Source organism: Thunnus maccoyii, chromosome 8, assembly GCF_910596095.1.
Source record: "Thunnus maccoyii chromosome 8, fThuMac1.1, whole genome shotgun sequence".
In the NCBI taxonomy this organism is placed as follows: Eukaryota; Metazoa; Chordata; class Actinopteri; order Scombriformes; family Scombridae; genus Thunnus; species Thunnus maccoyii.
In genome coordinates, this window is record NC_056540.1 from 27,573,024 (window position 1) to 27,592,813 (window position 19,790).

Genomic DNA, 19,790 nt, shown 5'->3' on the forward strand with positions numbered 1-19,790 from the left:
AGCCCAGCGTCTTCTAAAGCACAAAAACGATAGACTCTTCACTTTAAAGTTAAATATGATCACATGTGGGGAAATATTTTTACATGCGAACTGCCAACGTGGCTATATACGATATGAAATTATGTTTCACATGTGAGGTTTTACATGTCACACATGAAATATTGAAGATTACATGTGCAAGACGACTGTGAGAAATGTCTAAAAACCTGTATGTGAATCTTTCACACATAAAGCAGTGTGTTTCAAATCTTAAATTTACATCTGCTTTCTTGTAGGCAAATAGATTTTATATATGAAACATAAGCAGCTTAATTCTGGGAAAAGCCAGTAAGTGGAGTCGGGATCGTTCCATCAAACTACAAATTTCGAGGTCAAGAATGAACTTTCGTGCTTCACTTTGAAGCCGACACGACGAGAACTGTGGGTGAAACCATAACAGCTGCTGAGCTCTTGTGTCAACGGACCCATCTTCATGACGACTGAGCACACCCCAATCCACTGATGAATGCCATACAATACAGTTGAAAGCTCCAGAACAAGTTTGAGTTTGGATTTTTTGTGAAACTATGCAGTTTGAAATTATATTTCTGCTGTTGGAAGCATACCAAAATACAGGATTACAGCTCCACATGGATAACAGGAACACAGGAAGGAGCTTTCTTTTTCTTTTTCTTTTTTTTTATTGCTGCCTGTAAGCAAGAGGTTTACACCACCCGTGACCTCACCTGTCCGGAGGCCGGGTCTCACAGTATCTGTTCAGGAGGTAAGGTCAGGCAGAGTAAATCTGCAGCAGACATTATTAGAGGGCTAAGCTCCTTACGCTGCTGAGGACTGAGACGAGCCTCAGCTCTGTCACAGTTACCAGGAAGTCATCTCAAGAGAAGCTTGGAGTAGTAATAGTGTTTGGAGAGAGTCCAGTACATGAATCAGACTTTGAAGATAATACGATTGTAATGGTGAAAGTACTGATTTATTTTTAAAGCGAGATGAAGAAGGAATACAGACAGCTTTTGTATTTTTATGTATATTAATCAGAGTTCTTTTTAGCCAAACTTGTGCTCTAAAAAATATTTTCTTTGGCAGCGTTTGTCCTCAACCAATCACACGCTTTCTTCCTCCAGTGTTTCAGAAGTGTTTGTGCAAAAAAAAAGTCCCATATGTCCTCCTGCAGGTCTAATGAGTATGTGTGTGATCAGTGAAAAAAAGGTGCTCAGAATCAGTGATCAAAGCTTTCTAAACAGCAGTCCCCCTGTCTCCAGGATCTGGGCCCCCTGAGCTCCAGAGCGAAGACAAGCACGCTATTGTGCACAGAGACAGAAGAGAAGCCCACCTGACCGCCGCTCCACCAATCACACCATGTGGGCTGTACCTCAGGTATCCTGTCTGTCCTCTGGGTTGAAAAGGGGGTCAAAGGTCAAGAGGACAGAGCGCACCTGTTAGCAGGAGAGATCCAGTGTTAGCTGTGGGGCATGTTCATGAAATTCATTAAAATGAAGGGAAACACAGACCAGCACAAGAAGAATTGCGTCTTTTTCAAAAACTAACCTATAAATGAATTAAAAGCGTCCTATTTTCTTAGTTTTAAATCGTCTACTGCATAATAATGATCATAAAACCTTTGGAAACAAGGGTGATTTGTGTATGTGACTAACTTGAATATTGGTTTTGCAACACTTATATAGCATCCTGAATAAAGAACATAAGTAATCATAAGATAAACACCCCAAAATTTCACCAAGTTTCACATTTAATGACTATATTTTCATAAAAACATAAAACAGGGTTTCTTTTCCCTTAACAACTTTGTGTCCGCACAGAAGTTATAAAGTTTAAGTCATATCTTTATATAATTTAACCAAACCCAAAGATATTTAATTTACAATCATATAACAAATAGAAAAGCAGCAAATCATCACATTTGAGAAACTGAAAGCAGTGAAGATTTGGCGTCTTTGATTGATAAACAACTTCACTGATTAAATCAATTTGTTTTCTAACTACAGGTTAATCAATTAATCAGCTAATTTCCAGAACTAAGTACTGTACAGAGCTTTTACTAAAGTAAAAGCAGCAATACCACACTGTACTCCATTACAAGTCAAATTCTTACTTAACTAAGAGTACAGAAGTACTATCAGCAAAACATACTTGAAGTATCAAAAGTAAAAGTACTCACTATGCAGGCTATTTTACAAACATTATTTTATAAACACCATTTTCTTGCTGATTTTAACTATTTAACCGACTGTTGGGCAGTTTAATCTGTGACATTGTACCCATGTTTTGTATGAAATATTCATCTGTAAAGTAACTACAGATGTCAGATAAATGTGATGTAATTAAAGTACATTTCCCATTGATGAATGTATTGTAGTAGAAGTATCAGTAAAATGGAAAAATAGTACTTTCCATAAAATGGAAGTACTAAAGTTAAATAGAAGTAATGCTGAAAAGGAACTAAGTATAATTTATTCAGGTACTGTATTTAAGTACAATTGTGACTTTTACTTGTTATAAAATATATTTACAGTGTGTTTTTTCCACTGAAGTACAGGATCTGAATACTTCTTTCACCTCTGATTGAAAATACCTCAAATCTGTAGCCAATTTAAGAAGAGTAGTTGAATAAAGGTACTCAGTTACATTCCACCACTGTCTATGTCCCTTAGAGATTTCAACCTAAGGTGGATCTGTTCAGACTGTAGAGACCCCACAGAGATTTTACAGATACAGAGAAACAAGATGTTCTCCTGACTCCCTCCTCCTGTCCCCGGCAGGAGGAGCGCATCCCTCTGGACCAGTCCTCCATGTATAGAGGCGACGGCGGCGCGCATCCCGCTCGCTCCCGTGACGCAGCGCATCCCCGTACGCACAGATGCTGGAGTGGAAGCGACAGGCGCGCTCATCTCAGAGGGACTGAACGCCTCGAAGAGCGGAGACGGGGGACAAGATCACCCGGTTTGCGTCCATCGGGAGCCACAGACCGCGGGCAACGATGCTCAGAACGAGTCTCTCCGCGGGCAGCAGGACTTAAAAAGCTGCGGTCCATCCATCTGGACACTTTTCACGCATATTCTCGCCCCTTTCCCCTTTTATTTCCCTCCCCCCGTTGATAAGGAAGATTAGAATCCAAGCAGTCGTCTTCCAGCGTGCATTTCTCTTTGGGCATTTAACTCCAGTTTATCAGCCAGCCGAGGCACGATGTGGAAGACCGGGATCCTCCTGCTGCTCTGGGTGCTTTTGGCGTCCGGCGAACTCCAGCAAGAGACGGAATCGCGGAGACTCCCACCGCCGGGAAAGTTGGATTTCGGTTATGTGCCTGCGGGAGTTTACGAGACACTGGCCCACTACGAACCGGGACCGATTGGGATTCTGTTCCACATGGTGCACACTTATCTGTACATGGTGCAACCCAACGCTTTCCCGCAAGGTAAGCATCCTCATCCTCACATTGCAGAAACCCCTGAGTGACCACTTTAGAAAACAGCTTGGCCAAGTTTAGGTTGTGATTAACTGGCACTGGGCGAGAAATGTTGGTGCTAAGTGTGTCTCCCTGTGTCCTGACAGAGTGAATCTTGTTGGGTTGGATCCAGAATATCCAGATCAACTGCACCCTGTTGAGATCTAGTCTACGTGTTACTGGAACCCTGCTTGTAGTGAAAACATGAAAACCCAGTTGGCACTTTTTCACTGCGCCAAAACTCTGCATGCAAAGATGTTTGAATCGGTTTTCATGAATGAATCTTCTATTTAGCCGATCATGATGGGCTTGTCGTGTGTCTCATCGCGTAAAAAAGGTGTTCACTCTCGGATATGTTGCCCATGTGTGCGTCACGTCCCTCCTTGCCGCGCGCGTTGTGCTTTGCGCGCAGAGCTGACAGCGCGAGTTGACAGCGGTGTTTGTGCCTGCGGCTCGCCCTGTGTCAGGGTAATTACAGTTAATGAAGCTTTTGCTGACAGCATCACATGGCCAGTGGCTGGCCACACACCCCTTTTCGCCCGAATGTTTGTTGGAAATCGGATGAGCGCGTGGAGCACCCAGACACCCAGAAAGCCACGGTGCGCGTGGTTCTACATTTAATGCAATTAGAGCTGACTGCTTAACCATACAAACATGAGGTGTGTGTGTTTAATGGGGTCGCGGATGCTCAAAAGATGCGGCCCCCTGCATGCGTCACAGTCTGTGTTCATACTCCAGCGGAACATTTTGCAGATTAACAGCTCTCTGAGTCACCTTGTTAATTGGGTAATCCCATAAGCCCCTGCGCCATATGTTGTTGGCCTTTTAGTTTCCAGTTTGTCACCAGCACTTGGGGGCTCACGGCCTAATCCTATGGAGCAGACCACTGCTCAGTGGAGTTGTTAGTTCATTCATGGGTGCATCCAACAAATGATGTGAGGCGGAGACTGGAAATCATTGGGAAACTGTTGGTTCATACACAGCAGTTCAGCAGAAAAACTCTTGTTTACCACTCAAAGGGAATGAATCAGATGCTTTTGCACAACAGTAGTTTAGTTCTGTCATTGCTTTAATTAGAAAGCCTCAGGGGATTCATTATTATTTTGGGTTCATCAGAATCTATGGCGTGAGTAAAGGTCATCTGATTATTAATAGAGGCAATGCATGCATGGATATTAAGAGTGATAATCCAGTGATCTGTCAGGTCTGTTTTGATGAATATGGATTGGTTTGCAGCAAACCTTTGGGACTTTCCGAGCTTGTCACAGGAATTCTCTTTGCACGCTGCAGTTTGTTGGAAAACATAACTTGGAGTTACATTAAAATCTATGACAAGTGATGTAAAAGAAATCTGCAAATGTTTTCCACTCCAGTGGTTTCTGACTGGAGGTGGTGCAGATGTCAGAGTGGGGCTTTGTTTAGGTTGGGTGGATGAGGGTGTCTCTTCACTTAAGCCTGCGGTTAGCCACAGTGTTAGCCTGCCTCCAGCAGACATTTAAAGAATGAATCACTGAATCCTCAAGCTGCAAAAAGATTACATTTTACCAAGTTGTTCATCTTGTAGTCAATCTTCAAATCATGTCTTCCTTAAAGGAACATGTCATAGCCAGAAATTACACTGAAAAAGAAAAAAACATTAACAGCATCATGTTCAAAATGACAAGATCCAATTCAAGGATTTCACTGTGAACAGTTAATGTTCTATGCAGGTTTAGATAGTTGACAGCTATTACAGGACAAACAAACATTTGTTTTCACTATGGATTAATCTGTTGATTATTAATGTAATTAACTGATTAATTATTTGGTCCATAAAATGTCATAAAATAACATAACATAATAAACATAACATAATAAAAAGTGGCATCTTCAGTTATGAACGACCAACAGATATTCAATTTTTTTAAATGGAAAAAAAAAACAACAACAAAAAAACAACAAATCTTTACATGTTAGAAGCTGGAAGCAGTTAATGTTTAGGATTTTTGCTATTAATTGATGGTTCTTCTTCTTTTCATTACAGCAAAACAAAGGAAACTAGTGAGCTGTAGTAAAGAATAATCATGACACACAAAAAAAAAAAATACATCTGAAAAGTAACGTGTGGCAGCATTTTGGATTTGACATCATAAATGGAAAAAACAGTAGGTAAAAGTAAGACTGTTTGCTGACTTTTGAAATACAACTGCCTTACAGTAACGTTACTATAGCAACTAATCTGAAGTCACCTGTTAGCTTGTCACTCAAGTGAGGCAGCACTGTTCCACAGCAAGGTTTTAAATTAGGCTACACAGATTGCATTTGATTTAATAATGTACTAATTTCTTGTTAATTGTCATTTGTTCAACCTTAATTTAAAAAAAAAGACAGCCATAATATTGAACCTCAACACTTTGGTACAAAGTGAAATGTGTCTCTGACATGATTATTGAAAACCATGAAGTCCTGAAAGTTGGCATCAAACACCTGATTGATAATTCCTGATTTAAATCATATTTTTGCTAATTTTAGACTAATTTTATTTAGCTTAAGTTCTTCTACAGCCGCTTGTTGAGACATTTAACTTCTGAGAACTTTGGTTTCTTTTGTAAAGGGTTTTAACATGGTTTTGTCTCAAATAGGGCTGCAACTAAACATTATTTTCATTAATTCAATTAATTTCCAGTACAGATTATTCAACGAATTGTGAAAAATGTCCCTCACGAGTTCCCAGAGCCCATGGTTGCTTTTCAAAATGTCCTGTTTAGTCTGACTAACAGTCCAAGATCTGGAGAAAATCAATTTATTATCACAGAAGAGAAAGAAAACCAGAATATATTCACATTTGAGAAGCTGGAACCAATGTTGCCGATTAATTTTCTGTCGATCGATTAATTGTTGCAGCTCTAGTCTTAAAGAAAGCAACATTTTGCTATTGGCACCAAGACTCAAAATATTCACTGCTCAGCTCTACAACTAGTCAATTAATGAAATACTCATTTCAGCACCAAACCATATTATTATATCTGTAAAGCCACAGTGATGTATACCTTTTGAAATTTAAAGTGTTTCCGTTCATTTGCCCCATCTGATACGTCTCAGCATACAGTATCACACTGCAACAGTAAGAAACCATTCAGTTATATGAACATTATGTTGCTGTGCAATAAGCGACGCCTCGTCATCACGTCTTCCACAATCGCTGCATGACATTTTATATTGTGTAAAGTCTTTACACTCATGAATGCCTGCAGTTGTCGACTGACACGTTAATTCTCTGGATCAAACTGTCTGTGTATCCGAGCACGTAGGAGGTGTTAATAGCAAAAGAAGCAACAAATGTCTATCACTGGCACCCACACAAAGCAAATGAACAGTGACATATTCTCTCTAACATTTTCGCTGCAGTGTGGAAGCCCGCAGGAGCTGTTGACGCCCCCCGCCCTCCTTCACACCTTCCCACACGCTCACCAACACACAACTGCAACATGCCAACGCGCAGAGTGATGCACAGGATCATGAGTAACACACACATTCTCCAAGATTTCACATTGAAGCAGGGAGTTTAGATTGCGATGCAGCTTTTTGCTCAAGGACACTTCAGGAGAAAACATGATTTTAGGTGGACGCACATCCGAATCCGGCGACCTTCGGCTGCAAGGAGTTTATTTTTATGCAGGACTCTAATTAATGAATAAAAACTGTACATTCATCACAGTCATATTATTTTGGCCTCTTGGATTCCCTTTCTTTTTATGTCTTGTAATTAATCTTGGTGCAAGTCAGCCATCACTAGAGAATAGAGGTGCATTAAGCTCCTTCTGCAGTTTTAACAGTATCATTTCACGCCTGTGGGTGAGCGCGGCTGCATGGGGAGACGATGCCAGCCACTGTCATGCAGCAGATCCCTGTTGGAAAGAGTTTTCTCATTAGCGTCTGTTTTCCCCTCTCCTCAAAAAACCACGCCTAGGTGGAATTCAGTCACAGAGGACGAGTGGAAAATGTGGCATTAATTCAAGGCAAGTAACAGTTGCCAGGGAAACCCATGGGCAGCTATCATGGCCGGTGTGTTTTGGTTCACCTCGCTGCCCTACATATGTCTGACTGCACCCATGTGATGTGAAGTAAAAGAGGCAGAACGTGCTCAATATTCATACAGCTCAGGTTATATGATCTCCCTGTATGGTTGTTATTTACGTCAGCACACTCATCAAAAAGGAGGCCAGGGTGTTTTCTCTATATTTTTGTGAGACATAAAGGGACTTCAGTTCAGTGAAGGACATGTAGAAAGAAACCCAGGAGGAACAGGAGGTTTATAAGCAAGGACAAAGAAAAGATCGACTGGAATTAGAAAGTAGCAGACATTTTTGCTTTTATGTCTTCTGAGAAGGAGAAATATTGACAAAGCATGAGCCCGTTTAAAGTTAAATGCTGATAAATCTCAACTATGCCAGTGAGTAGGGTGAAACTTTTGAATCTGCTTGTTCTCAAACGTTTTTGCTGCAGAAAACCGTCTTTAGTTTTGTCCTTGTTTAGTTTTATCTCTGGATGGTTGTACACAAACCTGACGTTTGCTGAGACTTCACATTTTTCCCCAAGTAGGAAGCCGTCAGCTGCCAAATCTACACAGGAAATAGCATCATAAACAATTTATGGTGCTATCTCCTGTGATTTGGACGTGGTGTCCGAGTGACCTCCAGAAGAGACCTCCATGTGAGCTAATTGGCTAACAAGCTCACAATAACTCACGTCTAGTCTATTAACAATTTGACCTTTGAAAAACATTTAAGTTTATAATACAAGGTAGAGTAGCACTAAAACATCCAGGACCACGACAGAGCATCCGCCTCCACAGGTGGCTGAAGGAGAATATACTTCTGTCATATTATATTTCTCTCTGTATCAGTCACCCGCGATCTTTCATTTATCTTAATGTAATTATCGCAAGCAGTGCAAGCTCTCCCAACAGTTTCTTATGATGTTTATGATGTGACAGCCTTTTTTAGGGGGAGCAGCTATATCAGACATCCCCCCAGGAGACAATAAATTCGGCGCCTTTGACGTGATCTCATCATTTTAGCCTTTAATTTATTCCAAACAGCCTATTAACATTATTATAGCCCATTAAACTAAACATGAACCAAATTACAAGCATAACAAATCACTGTTAGTGGATTAGACGGCACATACAGAGTCTTTTAGCATTTTCCAGCTGAAGTGGAAATGTTAAGAAACGACAACATTCTGTGTTCACCTGTATTATTAAGATTTCACTGATGAAAAACAGGTTATGAAGGAAAACCGCATCAGTGTCTCGAATAGCAGCCAGTCTTCATTAGTTTATCCAAAACTGATTTTAACAGCATTGAAAACTTGGATACATGTTCATTTTCGAGGCTGTTTGGTAGCCGAATAATACCACTTATATGCAGATGGGTAAAAAGTTGTTTCACCATAGTTTGGCCATGGTGTTTTAACCTTGAACACACACAGAGGCCATCGACTCTCCAGGGTCCAATTTGACTGAATCTCTTCACCCAGAGGCTGCCCACAGCCCTTGTGGATTGACTGGTTGATGCTGCAGGCACTGTTAGACCACAGCATGGTGGTAAAGTGATTAAACAGAGTGTCCTTCAAGGTCAGGGCTCCAGCCCCTTGACAGCAAGCATCTGCTCTGCTGAAGTGTCCTTGAGCAAGATACTGAGAGCGCAAGTCCCAGTCTGTAGCTGACTCCGCGTCTCCGTGAGGACACACAAACCTTTTAGTTGGGGGTGATGGAGGAAAAGAGAGAAACTTATTCATGAGTCATTATTTTTCAGCATTTTCCCAGCCAGTTGCAAACATTTTTCCTAATTAGAGATTTCTTGAGCAGCAGGCACATCTGTGGAGATTACCATTAGGTGCTGTGATGTTCCCCCAAAAGGGTTTACATTTGCAATCATAATGTTTGGCAGATCTGAATCATTTCTCCATTCATAATATCAAAACAAGTGGGTATACCAATGACTTACAGAACCATGTGTGCTGATATATTTAATTAATTTATGGGCTGGTGTCTTATTTTGCTATTTTTGTCATTACCAAAGGCTTAATTTCTCAGTATTCATAGAGCAAAGTGTAATGTGATAAATAAAGATGTCTTGCATGGTGAGGTACCTTATTGCAGAACACTGGATTCCTGTCATTTTTTGTATGAACGTGATTAAATTTAAAGACTAAAGGAAAACATGAGCTGTATCAATCCAATAATAGTGTAATTATGTCCACACATTTTGACATTCACAGAGAAAATGGAATCATGTTGCTACATTATTCTGTGGGCTTGGACAGCTGCCCTGAGGGCCTGAATGTAAACATGTCTTGGCGTGAGGATATATCAGTATTATATCAATATTTTAAACTTTTCTCAGCTTCCATCTGTTACTGAACAATATGAGATGTGATTATAAGAGGATTCATTAAACCACAACTGGAAATTTAATATATTATCTAATAATCTAACCAATAATCTCACCAAACTAAGAGATTATTATTTTAAGTTATATTGTGCATTTCTAAAATGTAAGAGAACCATTTTGCTATATGCTCTCCCCGGTCATACTGTAGTAGCATCTGGATGACAGAAAGTGACGTATATGGTTCCTCTGCAGTGTTTTTGTGCTGTCACACGCAGTCTTGTCATTGCACTGACAGCGATGCCCGTTGGCACTGGGATGCTTCAGGACACAAACAGGCACAGCCTTACTCGCCTACAACATAATGCCAGCTGATTGCCAGAGGCAATGTGTCACTGCAGCACAGAGCTAAGTAGGATATCACAGGTGAATGTGTACAAAACTGACTTGCATTTCACTAGTTTCCATCTTCATGTACATATTTAGAGATGCTTTATCATCGGGCACATCTTTGTGTGGTGGAATACTCCCAGAGACATGAACATAACATACTCACACATATTTTAAAGCATTTAGCTTTAGAAGTATCTCATGAAATTACATGAAACTGAAAGGCATATAAAGTGCATCTCACACTAAAAGTTAAAGGGATTCTGCATCTCAGTAAGATTTCATGGAACAGGCAACTCTGATATTGAAAAGGCGAAAAGGAAAGCTGTGTTCAGACTAAACACAAACAAAATGTATTCACACCAAAGAGCCTTTTATGCAGACTGTACAGATGTCACTGGCTAAAAACATATGCACAGACCAAATGTCTTTGTGTGTGTGTTTGTTTGAATGGAAACTGACTGATCTTAAAACTGCAGAAGTCCAATTACACCAGGGAAAGAAAAAAAGATGAAAATTATGCAAGGTAAAAATAAAAATTCTCATGGTAAATCAAAATTATTTCTCATAATTTTAATTTGAGTATCTTATAACTTTCATTTAGCATGAGTATTTTATCATCTCTATCATTTTACACTTTTTTATTTTCCTGGCAGATATCAGCTTCCATACAAAAACTCACACCAACTGTTATTGTCCTCCAGTCTCTGCATCTTCTCCTCAATCCTCAACGCCCTGCGCAAATTTGCATCCACTCACACCTCTGCATTGACTTAACATGTAGCTGCAGCGCCTCTAAAATTTGCCTCATGTTCAGTGTGAACTCACCTGAAGGGTGAAGTGGTACAATGCTGTAGATGGGTTTTGACTTTGGACAACAGCCCTCTGGATTCACACACTGAGAGTTTATCTACCAAAACTTTAATCCTTCTTGGGCTGAAACTATTCAGTGATTTATCAACCAAAAATGCCAAATGCACTCTGGTTCCAGCTTAACAAATGTGAAGATTTACTACTTTTCTCTTTATTATCACTGTAAATTTAATAAATGCTTGTGTTTTTGACTGTGGGTCCAATAAAAAATGCAATTTGAAGATGTACACTTGGGCTCTGGGAAATTGTAATGGGCTATTTTTCACTATTTTCTCATGCTTTATAGTCTCAACGATTAATCGATAGACAAAAGGAATAATAAAATTGACAGATTAATCAATGATGAAAACAAGTGTTAGCTGAAGCCCTGAATTATTCTGCTCAGCACAGTTCACAAGCCTTTTTATGTGTCAAATACTGGTGTTTCATGGTGGAGGAACATAATCTTCCCATTATGTGTATTACTGTGTTTTAGAATTAATGGAGGTTTTAAAGGAGAAAAACATGCTTTTCGTTCCCAACCAAGACGTGTGTAGCAGGTGAAACATACAGCTGGTAACGCTCTTGACACACACCAGCTTCTTTTACATTCAACCTGCTTCTGCTCCAGCTTTGTGAGAGAAGATCACGCTGCATAATCAGAACACAAAAAGTAATATTGTGCAGCACTTTAATTCCTTTCCTGCAGCTTCCATCCTGTGAATAGATATCAAAATAGCCTTTAGCTACATGTTGTTACTCTTGAAATGGATCCACAAATCTGGGATTAGTCTTCCTGTAGGCACAGCCAGACAGACGAGGTGGCCAGTTGTAAATGAACTGCTTCATTCTAAAATGATTGTACCACTATTTTAAAATGTAAAAAATACAGAAATGTTCATTTAAGTTGAAGAATTTACAAAACAGCAACAATTCCAAGATCACCTGAAGGACAGTGAAATGACAATTTACCATGTCATGAAATCGACATGACAGTGGTGGAAAGTAACTTAATACATTTTCTCAAGTACTGTTACTTAAGTACAATTTTGAGGTACTTGTACTTTACTTGAGTATTTTCATTTTATGCTACTTTATACTTAAACACCACTTTTAAGGGGGGAAATATTGTACTTTCTACTCCTCTACATTTATTTGGCAGCTTTAGTTACTTTTCAGATGACAATATGACACAATGGATAATATAACGAGCTTTTAAAATACAACACATTATTAAAGATGAAACCAGTGGTTTCCAACCTTTTTGGCTTTTGACGTCTTACAAAAAGCAGTGTGCAGTCAGGGTCACATTTCAGATGTCTATGAGTTGTTAACAGTTCCACCAAATAGTGATTTTTCCCTCTAAACTTCTCACATGGTTTCATTTCAATAAATGTTCAAATGATCCAATATTTCACCAAAAATCAAAGATTAGAGAAAAAGTCGAAATACTGAAAACAGATTTGTGCATCAGAACTTTTTTTTTTTTTTTTCTTTCCTCTCCCATCAATCATCTCATGACCCCTCAGATTTATGTGGTGACCCAACCTCTGGAGGGGCCTGACCTCTAGGTTGGGAACCACTGGACTAAACTAGCTAGCTGTATATAAAGTAGTTCAAACTAGTTCCACCTCCAGCAGCTACAACAATAACATGCTGCTTACATATTGATGTGATAATATATCAGTCAGAGGGACAGAATCTTACTTTCACTGTAATACTTTAAGTACATTTTGCTGCTAGTACTTATTTTACTTGAGCAGGATTTTTCATGCACGACTTTTACTTGTAATTGAGTATTTTTACTTTGCTGTATTGGTACTTTTACTTAAGTAAAAGATCTGAGTATTTTTTCCACCACTGAGGCATGATATTACAAAACTGAAATGACATGTGTACATGCAGGTAGAGTGAGAGGAATAGACTTTCACTCTTTCCACCTAAATAAGTTGATTTAATGGTGGACACACAGCTTGAGATGGGCGGCAGCTCAACATCAAAAACAGCTCAGTCAAGCTGTGAAAGTCAAGGCGGTGGACGAGTTTAACATTCCCTTCAGCTCCAACAACCAGCAGCTCAATTTCACTTCACTTACCAAAGTTTACCTCACCTTAAACTAATGAAAGTTGTTTATTACCTAAATTTAAGCTCTAGGTCATGTTTTTCAGTGATGTCCATTGAAAAATGGTGCAAATGTGTCTGTAACTGTAAATGTGAAATAACACATTACTAAAAAATACTGTATTTTTCTGAACAAATGAAAGTTTAAGACTCTGTTTCATTTTTTTATGTATTGAGCTATTAGAGTCTATTTAGATTGTATGAGACATTTATTCAATTTAAAGGTCAGAAGTCAGATCCCTGCCACAACAACACTGCAGGAGTCCTTTAACAAAAAAATTGCCCCTCGAGGTACAATTTTGTCATCACACTCGAGAAATTTTTGATAGAAATGTTGATGGACACGTTGGCTATTTTAAGGATCAAGTCTGTGAACTATGATTGACAGGTCAGCTGCTCTCTGCCTCACTGCCAGCACATTTATTCACTGCTGGGCCTCCTCAGGATCTGCCTGAATTTGATTTAGTATAGCATAATGTTTAAGATGAAATCAAGACAAAAATGTATTCATTTTCACACAAAAATGTTTTAATGTGAAAAATGCATGAAATTACAAAAACTAACTAAAATTAAACTAAATTGCTACTGTAAATGCTTATTTTTGCTTCAAAGGAGAATTCAAGATGAGCTGTCATTGAGATGCATAGACCTAATTTTGAGACTGGTACTTCTGCATTTAAATAACCCACAAAAAGCTTTTTGTGTATTAATCTTGTCAGTGCAGTAGTTACAAAGTGTTTGGTAACTTGTGAAGGGCATTCAAATTACTAGTGCTTCAAAGAAATGCTTTCATAATTAGACCTGCCTCACTGATAGAACTTTCGTTGAAATTATGCTCATTTCCAGCTCTATGTTTTTATTCTGGGACTCTACTAGAGTAGCTTTGCATGATTCACAGTTCAAAAAAACGTATTTATCTTACACTGACTCTTTATGTATCCCCTCAGTTCAGCCTCCGCCTCTAACAGGCAGTTTTAGCTCCTGTCTCTTTAAAGCCCACTCTGTTCTGACTGTCCAGTTTTCCGGAAGCCTGCCAAGGGGCAGCTGTATCAGAGTTGTTTTAAGTTACTGGCGATGTAAATCCAGCATTTCCTGCTTTACCTCTTCATATTAAAAGCTTTTAAATTACTAAATAACGGGAGACTTTTATTGTGAAGAATTTGAATGAAATGAAACATGTTCTTCACTGAATTAGCAGAGCTTTGTTAGCGACGCTAAAAACCAGTCGACACAACAACGTACGGAGATATTTGGAGCTGTTTGTTCAGCGAATCAGTTAGAAATAATGCAGGGAAGAATAGTACAAGCAGAAACAGCCACAGTGATGATGATGTTTGATGAAGAGCTGTAGACAACCAGCACACCTCCAACAGGTAAACTACTTATTTTACTTTGCTGTGCTGCGTAAAGGAAAAACATTCACAGCGTGTCAGCTTGATTCGAGTCATGGCTCGGCATGAATACCCCCAAAACAATGGAAAAACACCATAATGTTAGCGTGCTGTGTGTGGAGCAGATGACCACATAAAGAAATCCGTTACAAGCCGATGTTGGCTCGGGCTGAAAGTAGTAAAAAAAGTTGGAAACCGAATAGTTCAGAGCAGTCAGAAGCCGGTGTTTTTTGCTCACAGGGATTACTTCTCCATACATTTACCTCTTTATTAGACACTTTGGCCTTGTTTAATATGAACATCCAACATTGTAACATTATATATATGACTGACAATAAGGAAAAGCACAAGTCCCCTTTAAGACAATACAAGACAATACAAACTGTTGAATTCAAGGGGCACTGCAAGACTCCTAGTATTGAAGTGTGTTCTTCCAGTATAAAAGGAAAGCAGATCAATAGACTGAACAAGCAGCTCCTAGATTTGTTCTCTGTTCTGCTTCTGCTGAGAGGAAAGTGATGCATCTCATTTGGAAAGCTTGCTTCAATAGGGGTTGGCATATTAGCAGACTAAGTAAAGGGAGATAAGAGCCATGGCATTAAGATAAGTTGAACGTTTGAGACATTTCAAGGTAATATTATAATGCCACCATCGGTTTAAGCTCCCAGCTATCTGACAGAGAGCAGGTGAGAAATGTGGCAAAGCCAGACGGAGTGAAAGCATAGGTAGAGACGAAAATCAAAAGATCACTGGAGCAAGAAAGGCTGAGAAGATATCAGCTTATTTAAAGAAGCAAGAAAGAAAACAAAAGGAAAGGGAAAAGGAGGAGCTGCGTCGGAGAAAGAACTGCCACTTCCCCGGGTGCTGCTAAAGCCGTGTCTCATTCGGGGACGTCATATTTGGGTCAGGCCTGGGTAGCCAAGCAGGAGAGGCGAGGGCGAGGCGAGCAGCTCAGTCCTGCTGAATGGATGGCAAGTCATGCGCTCTTTGTCCCTTTGTTCCGCTTCATTGGTGGGCGCAGTGGTGCCCGCTACGAGTCGACTCTAGGGGACATGGTGACTTGTAATTGCAGATGTGTGGCAGTAAGGGGTCAACCTGCCAACGCCGGAGATGACTACTCTAAACGGCCTTCCTCTCCAACGTGGCGTTTAGTCTCGGTGCCACTCATCACACTCCTTCACAAGACGCTTGTAGCCTTCACTCAGTGCTAGAGAGACTGTTCCCCTGAGTGGGATGTGTCACGGGAACATGGCTGTGTCACAACTCAGAAAGGACTTTTAGGGGATGTAATTTAGCTCTGAATGACAAGCTGTGTGTCAAGTATGCTTGATTTAGAAGTTATTTAGGATCAGTCCAAACTGGCCCTGGTTGACTTTATCATTCATGTATTCATGTGTATCATGTATGCTAGTTGTTCTGGATGATAGCATCAGCTAAATGGCTAAAATTAGCATAAATGTTTATGTGTACTCCTCCTGATTGGTCTCCACACCCTGCAGGTCACTGTTTCTGTTTGTCATTGTCACCTTAGTACCATGGCTTCAGCCTTGATTAGCACACGGTAATCTGGGACTTTGTTTACCTGGGTCAGACGAGCCAATCCTCTTGGCTGTCCAGTGGTCAGCACACCGAGCAGACTCCACTGCAGATCACTTGTCCTTTTGTCCCTGGACTTTCATTTAACGACTTAACCTAAAGGTCGACGATGCAACAGCTCAGAATATCTGGGTTCAGTCGTACTAAGACTTTCCCATGGCTAAAAAAAATTAGCAACCAGTTTTCTTAGTCCTTTTAGCCACTTTATAGCCAGTAGTCATATTAAAATGACAAAAAGAAATATTAATTGGACTAAAGTTGTAGAGTTGAAGATTTTCCTCACTGTACTGCACAGTAATATTTCAATGTATGTTCATGTCATTCATCCATGTAGTACAATGTCACAATAAATTAAATTAAGTAAAAACTGTTGACTTTGAGATGTAATCAAACAATCCAGTCAAACTGACTCATACTAAAGTCAAGGGTTCAATATACTTGAAACAAACAGGTCACACGTATTGTCCAGCCTCATTAAAGGGTTTAGGACAGTTGTGAATGGCCATATTCAAAGGTGGGATGAAAAGTCTGCTGTCAAAGCCTCCCTCTGACTGCATCCCACTGCCTCCCCAAACTCTCTCTCCAAGAGGTTTGTGTCTTTTGTGTGTCTTTGTAGTCTTCAAACAATGAATCACATAAATGGGAACAGCGCTCACTTTCATACAGTCTCTCCTTGAAGGTATTCATGTTCTTGTACTCGTGTGTTTTCACAAAAATGGAGTGGATGTAGTTGTGTGAAGAATAAAACAAGAGAACATAAAATAGAAGTTTAAATCTTACCTAATTATGTCTGCACACCAGACCAGTTGCTGCATGAAGAGGGTGTGCTTGTTGAATTGTCGGAAAGCCACCCTAGTTCAGCAACGTCTGAAAGGTTTGGAGGGAGGGGACTTCAAACGCTGTTCGACCATCCGAGTACAACTTTGTCTGAAGCATACAGAGGCTCTAATTGAGCCCATTAATTAGAGGAAAGGAATGATTGATTTTCTTTAGTCGTCTTATTTTCTAAATAACTGTAGGACTGCATCTTGGTAAATTTGCATGTATTGAATGCAATACATCAAAGTCAAGAAATCAGAATAATACCAGCCAAAGTGCCAAAGTATGATGGAACACTAGTAGGGGCAATATGGCTTAGAATTATTTATTATTATATCACAATTTTCAATACTTACCAGCATTATATAAAAATACTGCCTAATTATATCATTAATTAAATTAGTGCAAATGGACCCAAATAAAATGGATAGATGGCTTTACCAATTTAAAATGATTTATTAATTTGTTTAGGTTTTTTTTTGCTGAAATTGACTTGTCGGCAATGAATCATTGAGCTTCTTAGCAACTGAAGCTAGCAGTAGTGACAGTGTTTGGTATAAGTCTGATGATGCTGACTGAAACTCACAAAAAAGGCTCCTACAGCACAATCCACTGTCGAAACAATCTAGCTTTTAGTTTATAGGAGAGTAACATGTCCCAACAACTTTCAATCAGATACAAAAACCTTTTATAACTAACACTACGGTCTACAGGAGGTAAGATATTGCTTTTGTACATGAAATTTAAGACTTTTTAATACATTTTGAGGCCTTTTTTTTAGTAAACTGAAAAGACTTTTCAAGACCTGCAAATACCCTGGAATCATTTCATTACAGTGTTGAGGGCTGAGAGGTATGGATATACCTTATAATGCCATATACCATTGTATGTCAAGATGCATAGGGTAGTATATGTAAGCATGCCACATTGAATAAATAATTTACCAGGGAAACTTGGATGATTTTTGTGTCAGTGTTCTCAGGAAAGAGGGAATACAATTCTCTCAGAAACGTTGCTCCTTTAAGTCTTTGTCCTTAAGAGCAGCAAAATGTAGCCTTATGTCTGAATCGGAATATAAAAAATGTTAATGCGAATTAATAAAGTGAACAAATACTACAACAGATGGTAGACTATTGTATCTCTGACTGCATATCACTCTACTTTATGTTTATCATTCAGATCCCCAGTACACTGGATTTATATTGCCATATCTCAAAGTCAGTGGACACGATTGCAGCATGTCCCCATGCAATATAACATGGTTTATTAGTGTCTGTTGCCATGTCTCCCAGATTTATTTTTATCTGTGTGCGTGTGTGTGTGTGTGTGTGTGTGTTTGCATCTCCTGTCATGCTTTTCTACCCATCAATGTGATTTTTACTTGAGGCGAGGCTGTCAAGTTTATTAACATACTAAATGTGCACACTGGATTGTGTTTTATTGTGTAACTAGAAATGCATTTCAGCATGAAGCTGTATCAATGCATGTGAACTCTTGAGCAGATAAGAGATGTGGATGTTTCTTTTCTGTGAGTGCATATGTGCTCATCTGGCTACTGTGTGAAAACAGAGTGAAATGGAGTGTGGGACTCCAGCTGTTTATGCAGGGAAGAGACTCAGCTGTTTACATGGGAGGCCACAGTAAAGTGCTCTCCACACACCCACACGCATACATCCTGTATGGATACACATAGTGTATGTATACACATCAGTGGTGGCTGGTGACTCAAAAAATTGGGGAGGACAGGAGGAAAACCAACCTCCGGCGTCATATTATTTTACACTAGTTGGCTACTCATCTCTCTTATGTTCAAATGCAGGGCCATGCAGAGACCTTTAGAGGGGCAGATGCTCAAAGTTGGCAAAGGGGCAAAGGGAACAAAATGTTAAAACACCTTACACTAACATAATTTACAGCATAACCTGTTGAATTATAGCAACACACATTCAAACAGAATGTAACATGAAATATTACAACAAACCGCATCATACTATATCATTGTCCCCCACCCAGTGAAATCAGAGAGGGGGACAATTTTAGATGCCATTCACTAAATGGCATATAAAACTGCTTGCTGCTTTGCTTTGCTTTCAAAAACAAAAACCCACTGAGTGGTGAAAAAGCTGCTCCATTAAAAACATTTAGCATATACATATTGTTTCTAAACAAAGAAGTGCTCATTTTAGTCTTGGAGTGGTTCAGAATGTGTCATTTTACCAACAAAGTTAAGCAAAGTTAATTTCAAATGTATAGTATTGTTCTATCGTGACAACAGATTCATGTTCTCATCAAAAACAGACAACATATCTGATGATTTACATGTGTTTCCTGTGTATTTTCTTAGTATACAGAAATATATAAAGTATCACAAGGTTTATAATCCGATACAGGTACAGATCAGTGCTGAACACTAGAAAGATTTATCACTAAAAACATTCACAGATCTAAAAGTGTAGGTTCACATCAGAAAGTATTAATGCATGTATCAAATACATGACTTACACACTCTTATCTATATGCACGACATACAAAAAATAGCCTACAAAGCTGACATGTTAATACTGTTGTTATTCGAGTTGCTTTTAGTATTTAAAAAGTCTTAATTCTAGTTACTTTAAGCTTATTACTCAATATACGGCTCAGCTCACAAACAAGCAGCAGGACCTCCTGTGCACTCACTCACAAATCACACAACATCAACAGGTGACTGAACAACCAATCAATTAAAAACTGGATAAATTCCAACTCTATAACAGGCAAACTACCTACAGCACATTATATGATCTC

The 19,790-nt window shown here is 39.3% G+C and overlaps 1 protein-coding gene across 6 annotated transcripts in view; it reads left to right on the plus strand.

The window, feature by feature from the left end:
• Window positions 1-2,889: 2,889 nt before the first annotated feature.
• The window catches only part of prom1a (prominin 1a), an 82,780-nt gene continuing 65,879 nt past the window's right edge, over window positions 2,890-19,790 (plus strand). For all 6 annotated transcript variants that reach the window (XM_042418823.1, XM_042418824.1, XM_042418828.1 and 3 more), the window contains exon 1: window positions 2,890-3,430. In XM_042418823.1, the coding sequence (XP_042274757.1) occupies window positions 3,202-3,430 (229 nt within the window). In that variant the 5' untranslated portion in view covers window positions 2,890-3,201. The remainder of the gene's footprint in view (window positions 3,431-19,790) is intronic.